Here is an 8,582-nt window from a genome sequence, read left to right as displayed (position 1 = left end):
TAGATCGGACTTGTAGCGACCTGCCTGTGTTCAGCCTCCTAAAAACTGGGATTACAGGTGCATGCCACAAAGCCTAGTCTCAATCCTGTCTCAGCAGGCCCTGGGGGTGGGGCTGGCATGGCAGGCCAGGGATCCAACCCCACTTGGCTGCTGCCTCTGCCTAACCAAGTGCTTTAATCCGCTGAGCTATTTGGCTAGCCCTTCATCAGTTTTTTGAGCTTTGAAATTTTAATGTCTTCATGAGTTCATTTTTTTTTTTTGGAACCGGGGATTGAACTCAGGCCTTTGTACTTGCCAGGCAACCACTTATTCTACTGAGCTATCTCCCTGGCCCTGCATGAGTTCATTGCATGATGAGACTGCAGCTTATCTAAGGCTTTCCTCAGTTTTGAGTATTTCAGTTGTCCTTTCATGTTTCTCATAATATGATGAATATATTTGTATATAAATGTTTTCTCATACCCTATCTGTGATATCTCCAAGAATTACTATGCTTAAAGTATATGAATTTCTTTGAGGTTTTATATATGTTTATTATAAATTTAGCACTTTTCTTGAATATTGACTATAAAATTTTCTTGAATATTGACTAAAAATTCTGTATGGCTTTCATGGAATCTCAAAATTATACCGACGAGGGCTGGGGAGATAGCTCAGTAAGGTCCTGAGTTCAATCCCCAGTGCTGGAAAAAAAAAAATTCAAAATTATGCAGAAGTCTTAATTTAGTTTTACGTTTTTACAGGGAAAGACAGTAAAGTTTATATTATTAAAATAAAAATAGCAAATCAAAGAAAGAAGTGTAGTTTTCTAGACTTTTGGTTCAGTGTTGTTTTCACTAGTGAATACTACTTACTATTTATTGAGTGTCTGAACATGGCTAAGTGTTATATTGGGCACTTGTGATTTCATTTTTTATTTTTGGTACTGAGAATCAAACTCACAATCTTGCACTGTGCCACTGAGCCATATCCCTGGCCCCTGATTTTTTTTCCCCACTTAGAGTTTTATTAAAAACTTCACCTTATCAGGGATAGTGATGCATGCCTATAGTTGCAGTACTGGAAGCTGAGGCAGGATCATTGCAGGTTTGAGGGTAGTCTGGGCTACATAGTGAGAACCTGTCTCAAAAAACTAAAATCAAAACTTAAAACCCCAACCCAAACCAAACCAAAACCCAAAACAAAATAAAGCAAACAAAATCCCCTTTTTTGGATCTTTCTAGTAAACTATATTGAATGGCTTGAAACTGCTTTATTATTTGTAGGAAGAGGGCCTAGACATTTTGATTTTGATTTTAATGTATTATGAGTTACTTCCGTTTTAGACTGCAGCCAGTCAAGGGTAGCGAAGTACCCGAGGTGGGGCATAAGGACCTTGGTAAATGTGGTTGCCTAAGGGGCCCTGAGAGGAAGGAAAACCCCCTCAGACTTGGGCCCGTATTACACATTCGTGCAGCGACTGTTCTTTCCCCACGCTGATCCCATCTTCATGGTGGTTTTTTGGCTTTCTTTTTCTTGAGTTTCTTTTGTTAGTTCACCAAACTGAAAAACTTTTTATTGTGAACCACTGAATCAAGCAAAAATTTAACAAGGTTCCTTGAGATTTTTAGGGTTTCAGTAGGCTGCAGTCACAGTGACCTGACACATTCTTTGTAAGGCTGTGTATGTGAGGCTGTCCTATATGGCCACCCCTCCATCCCTACCTTCCCGTAGGGCCTCCCATGACCTAGGTGAGCTCTCAACTGCTTAGCAGTGCCCTCTTGAATTCTCTCCCATGCTTTACCTTTTCTTCATTGCACATTTACCTGACGTGTATTTGTGTATGTTTCCTCTTGTATGTTTCCTCTTTGTGTATGTTTACCTCTTAAATGGTCCATAAGGACAGTTTTTGTCTTTTTGTTCATAGCTGTATCCTCAGTGCTTAGTATGGAATGGATAAATTTCATTAGTATTGAATTAGTAACTATTTGTATACTCTGGGGAAGGTAGTATATTACAGGACTGGCACTGGTACATATAGGATTGACTGTTGAATTCAGGAGATAAGAAAGAAGTTATACACTTTTAAAAACAAAGCTGATAGAATTGATTGTTTATGTAATTAGAGTTCATGTTCATCAAAAAATACCTGGTTATATTCCACTTAAGATGAAGATGATGACTTTATGTGTAAGAAGACAGCCTCTAAAGCAAAGGAGAATGGGGGATCTACAAATACTTACCTTGGGACATCCAACGTGAAGAAGAGTGAAGAAAACACTAAGAACAAGAATAAGCCTTTATCACCAATAAAACTCACACCCACATCAGTGCTGGATTATTTTGGAACAGGAAGTGTCCACAGATCAGATAAGAAGATGGTGTCAAGCAAAAGAAAAGAGGTAAATTCTGTACATAAGCAGGAAGGGTTTGAAGATTGGCAGGCGTGGTGCTGCATACCTATAATCTCAGCACTCTGAAGGCTGAGGTGGAAGGATGCCAACTTTGAAACGAGTTTGTACTACATAGTAAGATCCTCTCTCAAAGAGTTTAGTATTAATATGAGAAGTTAGGGTGTTATGAGCAGATTCACCTGTTTTAATAATAAAAATAGTTTTCTGATTATGGATAAAATGTATTGTTCTTTTTCAGAGGAAAAGTAAATTGTAATATAGTTAATTTTTTAAACTAGAAAGAAGTTATTTGAATGATAAGAAAAAGTTTTTTTAAAAAAAGAGAAAAACTTGTGATTCTTAGAATTTAAATTGGATTCTCAGGATACAAGTTGATCAGGCAGTTGTAGGGACTGGGTTCGATCCTTGGCACCATGTACTGCATTGACCCTGCACCCAGGTGTGCTGAGCTGGCCACTGAGTCTAGGCGTGGTGGTGTACGCCTGTAGTCGCAGCACTGAGGGGGCTGAAAACAGGAGGATCACTATGAGTCCAAGTTGTGTAGTGAGACCCTGTACCAGATACACTACAAAAAAAGTATGTAAGCTGATTTTACTATCACTTCAGCCATACAGGATTAGACAATAAGTTTGTTTCCAAATAAGATATAAGTAACTTTACATGTAGATAGAACGTAACTATGTAGTACCTTTAACTTCTTTTGGCTGCTAGCGGATTGATCTTTTTTTGGCCATTTAGGAAGCAGAGATAAATGATAGTGAAAGTAGCTTCCTGAGTTAGATCAGCCTGCTTGTGCTCTGGGCAACTTCTCAAGTGAAGACATTCATCTCAGTGCTTTTGTCTGTAGGGGTGGCTTCTTTTGAACACATTAGCAGAACTAAGTGAGAACCTTCTGGCCGTAGGATCTTGCTCCGGAAATTGGATGTGGTCAGGGAGTAGTCATAAACTTGCCTTTTGACTGGTATGATTGTGACTATTATGGGTATATTTATCTCCCCTTGGTATATTTAATTAGGTATACACAAGAAAGAAATCTTACAACTGAAGATTTATTCTGCTCTTGTTTGATTTTCTTTGAAATATAGCCTTCACAAAATACAGATGATTCCAGATTAAATGACGAAGCCATCGCCAAGCAGTTGCAACTTGATGAAGATGCAGAGGTATTGGCATCTATACCAATAGATGCTATCTAGCTATCATTAATAACTTTTTTGGCTTTATTGTATTTTTTTGGTTGTAATTTTTTGTTTTAGTTGAGGTTTATTTTTTTTGTGGAAATATCATTAATAACTTGTCTTATGAGTTGCTCATTAGTTTAGCTAGGCAGTCAAGATTGTTCCAGTCTAAGTTCAAATTGAATCTCATTGAAAGTTATGTGAAAAATAAATGTATGAAAACAATTTAAAGGGGCTGGGGAGGTAGCTCAGTAGAATAAGCGCTTGCCTGGCAAGTGCAAGGGCCTGAGTTCAATCCCCGGTTCCGCCCAAAAAAACCCCCAAGAAAACAAAAAAAAAAAGAAAAAAATTTAAATTTCTACAAAAGGTAAATGATGAGACTAAGAGATAATCATTTACTAAAGATTTATCTTTAGAGTTGTTTGAATGTGAGGTACCTGTGGTATATTTAAAATGATTTTATGTGCTCGTAGCTCTTTTGTGTTGTTCTCTGTAAGCACTCTCCCCTGGTCCTGTGGTTTTACCTACTACAAGTATGCTCATGACCCCTAAATCTGTTTCTAGTTTAGTTTCTCTTGAGCCATAAAACCATATATTAATTTAGCATGTATTTATTGAGCACCTCCAAGTGCCTAGCACTGTCCTAAGTATTAAAGGCATTGAAGTTTTTTTTTTTAAAAAGAAAGAAAGAAAGAAAAAGGGCTGGGGAGGTAGCTCAGTGGCTTAAGTGCTTGACTGGCAAGCACAAGGTCTAGAGTTTGATCCCCTGTACTGCAAAAAAGCAAGCAAGCAAGCAAGAAAGAAACAAAATGTAACGGTAGGTAATTAATAGTTAGTGAAGAAAAGGAAAGGAGTAGTTTTGGGGTAAGTGGGGCTATGAGAGTTCCTCTTCTACTGTGGCAGTGAGATCCCCCAAGGAGGCTTGGAGGTGGAGCAGTGCGGTTACAGCTGATCTCGTCGCTTGCCCCTCTTGTCAAGCTCCAAGCCAGCATGTGCCAAGTGGCCACCACTTTTTCCACAGGCTGAGCTGCGCTTGAAAGTGCAAGTGTGTCTTAGATGGGGAAGACATGTATTTCTTCCCCCTGGCCTGTGACCCTTTTCTTGGAGTTGATGTGCATAGCTGTCCTTAGTTTGAATTGTAGGGACCTTCTTTGAGGATCAAAGTAGTGAACCCATCAGATTGGTTCTTTTCTTTTTTTTTTTGATTGGTTCTTTTAATGTGTAATTATTGAGATAATAAAGATATTCCTGTGAGATGAACAGGGCAGGCTGACCTGAAAAAACCTTCCTGAAACCCTGTTCGATCACCCTATAGATGCATGTCTCACCCTCAAGCCCTTCTAAAGAGCTCAGCCTTTCACACACTTCATGTGGAACTTGCCTCCTGTGCTCATGTAGCATGTCAGTAGACTCCTCACTTTCCTATACTTTTGACCCACATGGTGCGCCTGGCACAGCAGATGTAGCATTGTGTAGAAATGAAGTGACATAGGGAGCTATGGTGCTGGCTGCAAAGGGAGGAAGATGTATGCTGAGAAGAGGAAATAGCGGTGGAAGCATCTTGAGCTAGAAATGCACTGCGAGTATTCAGGTGGCTCAGGTGCCATCTGGCCAGGGAAGAGTGATGGAGGGGGAGGGTGGGGAAGATGATTCTGGAGAAGTGGCCAGCAGCGCACCCTATAAGACAGACTTGAATAGTAACCAAGGGGATGTGGATGGTGAGGACTTGGGATTTTGATCTGTGTGATGGGATGCCATTTGAATTTTGAATAGAGAAGTGACAAGACTTGTTGGATCTTAAAAGCAGTCTTCTGTGATGCTGATGGACCATTGTGGGGTCAGAGCAAAAGCAGGGCAGCTTGTAGGGCAGGTGAGTAGAGACTCTGACTTGTGCCAGATTGGCAGTGGAAGAGGTGATGAAAAGCCATAATAATCTGAACATGCCTTGCTGGCTGGATGGTGATGTTATTGATTGAGGCTGGAACACAGGAAACAGAACAGGTTTGCTATGGGAAGTCAGGAGTTGTGTTTTAGACAGACTTGTAAGTAGAGATGCACAGCAAGTAGTTGAATAGAGGCATCAGGAGCCCAAGGTAGATAGAGGTCTGCTGCAGATGGAAATTCTGCAGTGCTATTTAGAGCCAGTATACCTGGATTAAATCATGGGGAGAGTAAACTGAAAAGAAAAAGGTCTCATGATTGAGCTGAGGTATGGTTACCATCTAAAGACCAGAAGAGGAAGATTCACAGAGACTAAGGAAGGGTGGCTAGTGGAGGACAGTCTGAAGGGCTTGGCATTTTGTGGATTTAAGGAAGTATTTCAAGGAGGAGTGCTTACCAGGCTCCAGGCCTAGGTTACTTTGGTTTGAATACCTCTTGTTTCCTACTTTAAACGTCACATCCTCATACTGTGAGCTAAACTATATTTGAATTCAGTCCTAATAGTTGCTGTTATTGTTCATTGTAGTTGTGATTTCCATGTCTTCTCTGTAGGCTCTCGTTGCCACTGTCCAGTATCTCACAGGTATCGTGGCATGCTAGTGCCTGGTGTAAAGCACACTGTAATTGTCTCTCTCTCTCTCTCTCTTTTTTTTTTTTGGCGGAACCAGGGATTGAACTCCGGCCCTTGTGCTTGCCAGGGAAGCGCTTATTCCACTGAGCTATGTCCTAGCACACTGTAATTGTGATTGTTCCCACTTTATTACTTTGGCAGATGATAAGTTGTGTTCTCAAAATGTTGTTTTGTTTGCTAAGTTTCATTATCTGTAGATATCTTTATGATTCAAGGTGGAACAAGCGGTGAGGTTGAACTATGAGGTAGGAGGGACCTGACTTTTTCTGAACTGTCTAAATGGTGGAGGATTACCCAGTTCTTTCCAAATCAAGGGTAGTATTTTATAACATAATTCTGTTTTCTTTTTTATTAGGTTCTTTTACAGTATGGTTTGAAAAAAAAGAGTGTAGACAGTGGCTTTGTTTGGGCTGGGGATGTAGCTCAGCGGCATAAGTGCCTGCCCGGGAAGCACAAGGTCCTGAGTTTGATCCCTGGTACCAAAAAAAAAAAAGAGTGTAGAATATGGTTTGAATGATCAATCTTTTAATATTAGTGGTTTATGATAACTCCTAATTATCCCTGAGTTACTGTCCTTTCCCCTCATTTTTATATCTTTACATTTATTTAGTAAATGTGTGTCTAGCAATTAATACTTAGTGTTTTAAATGCCACATTCAGCTATGTTAAACATTGTGTTAAAATATAAAACTCTTGATCACGTAATGCCATAATCAGCAATAATGGATTTGTAGTGGAACTATTTCAGTTTTTCTGCCGTCTGAAAAATCCAGAAATTTTTTATTTTTTTGGTGGAACCAGGAATTGAACTCAGGTCCTTGCTCTTGCCAGAAAAGCGCTTATTTTACTGAGCCATCTCCCTGGTCCCTTAGAAGTTTTTTTTTTTTTTTTTTTTTTTTTTTTAAACCAGGAATTTAACTCAGGATCTCATGCTTGCCAGACAAGCACTGTGCCACTGAACTAAATCCCCAATCCTTTTCTTTTTTTCTTTTTTTTTTGAGACAGTCTTGTGCAGCTCAGGTTCTCCTCAAACTGGTGATCCTCCTGTTTCAGCCTCCCGAGTATAGAATCCACTAGAAGCATACTATATAGTGTGAAATTTTTGAAACATAGCATAAGATTCAACCATAAACCCTCACAAGGCTACAAGTTTCTTGGAATTTGCAGGACATCTTTGTGACTAAGAGTTTTTGTTGTTTTAGCAATTAGATGCGTAGTTCAGTTATGATAAAGAAATAGTAGGTAAAAGAATATATTAATGTATACCAGTCCTGCTTGCTTATAGTTCAGTTTAGCTTGTTTTGTTGATTTTGGTGCTAGGGACTGAACCTAAGTCCTTGTGCATACTATTACTACTGAGCTTCACTGTAATTAGTTCATTTTGTAACCAGGAAAAGGCTTGTGTACTGTGTTCCTGTCAAGGGTAAGTATGTCAATTTCTAAGCCTTTTCTTTTGGATTAGGTGGAATGGGAAGATTTTTGCATTTGTTTGAATAATGTAAGGAAGGTTTTTTTTTTTTTTTTATTAATATTATGTTAGGCCATTTACCCAGAGGGAATAAGTCCATTAAGTTTATAGTAGGAAATACATTCCATAGCTACAGGTTTTCTTCTGGAAGGGCTCCATTTGCTGAAAGTGAAAATACTTGGAAAAATAGTGAGGTAACTAGAATGTCTGTGTGTTTTATTATTTATTAGCATGTTAGGAATACTTCTGACGTGATGACTTAAATTTTCAAAAGTCAGAATAGTGGCATTTGATTCAGTAGTTGAAAATAGGTTGATGATAAGTGACAGTAATATTTGTATATGTTTAGTATGTGTACAATGAAAATGTATAATTTTCTCAACTTAGATTTGCTTTTCTTGCATCTTCCAGGTGGTGATTTTTCTGTTAGGTTGAACTTTATTTGGGAGATCTTTCTAGAGTTTAAAATACATGTAAATAAGATCTGTATGACCATTCTGAGAAAAATATAGACTTAAGAGTTCATAAGAAATTCACTATGAAAACAGCTGGATTTTTCTCTCATTCCTGTAAAACTAGAAATATGTGATCTGAAATCTAATGTTCAGAAACAAATCTGTGATAGTTGACTAATAATACTGTTCCATAGAAAAATGTCAGGGTAATTTTTTTAGGAAATGTTTTCATTTTTTTCATAGTCTTAATTTGTGATCATCAACAACAGCAACAATAACCTCACTGTATTGATACTTTTTACAGCTGGAGAGGCAGATGCATGAAGATGAAGAGTTTGCCAGAACATTAGCCATGTTGGATGAGGAACCCAAGACCAAAAAGGTGGCCTTAAGTTGGACTGTTGGCATTGTGAATATTAGGTGTAGACCAAAGCCCCTTCCCATACCTGTGTATTTTAGGCTCTGGCGCTACCACCTGGAACAACTTTTCCAGAAAAAGCTGCATTATTTTAATTA

General features: G+C 38.7%; 1 protein-coding gene across 1 annotated transcript in view; it reads left to right on the top strand.

Moving 5' to 3' along the window:
* Rfc1 (replication factor C subunit 1) overlaps nt 1-8,582 on the top strand; it is a 96,321-nt gene that overhangs the window by 45,074 nt on the left and 42,665 nt on the right. The window contains exons 5-7 of the mRNA XM_023702767.1: nt 2,149-2,381; nt 3,479-3,556; nt 8,371-8,448. Coding sequence (XP_023558535.1) covers nt 2,149-2,381; nt 3,479-3,556; nt 8,371-8,448 — 389 coding nt within the window. The remainder of the gene's footprint in view (nt 1-2,148; nt 2,382-3,478; nt 3,557-8,370; nt 8,449-8,582) is intronic.

Source organism: Octodon degus, unplaced genomic scaffold (genome assembly GCF_000260255.1).
Source record: "Octodon degus isolate 3935 unplaced genomic scaffold, OctDeg1.0 scaffold00158, whole genome shotgun sequence".
NCBI classification, from domain to species: Eukaryota; Metazoa; Chordata; class Mammalia; order Rodentia; family Octodontidae; genus Octodon; species Octodon degus.
This window is presented reverse-complemented; position numbering and strand designations above follow the sequence as displayed.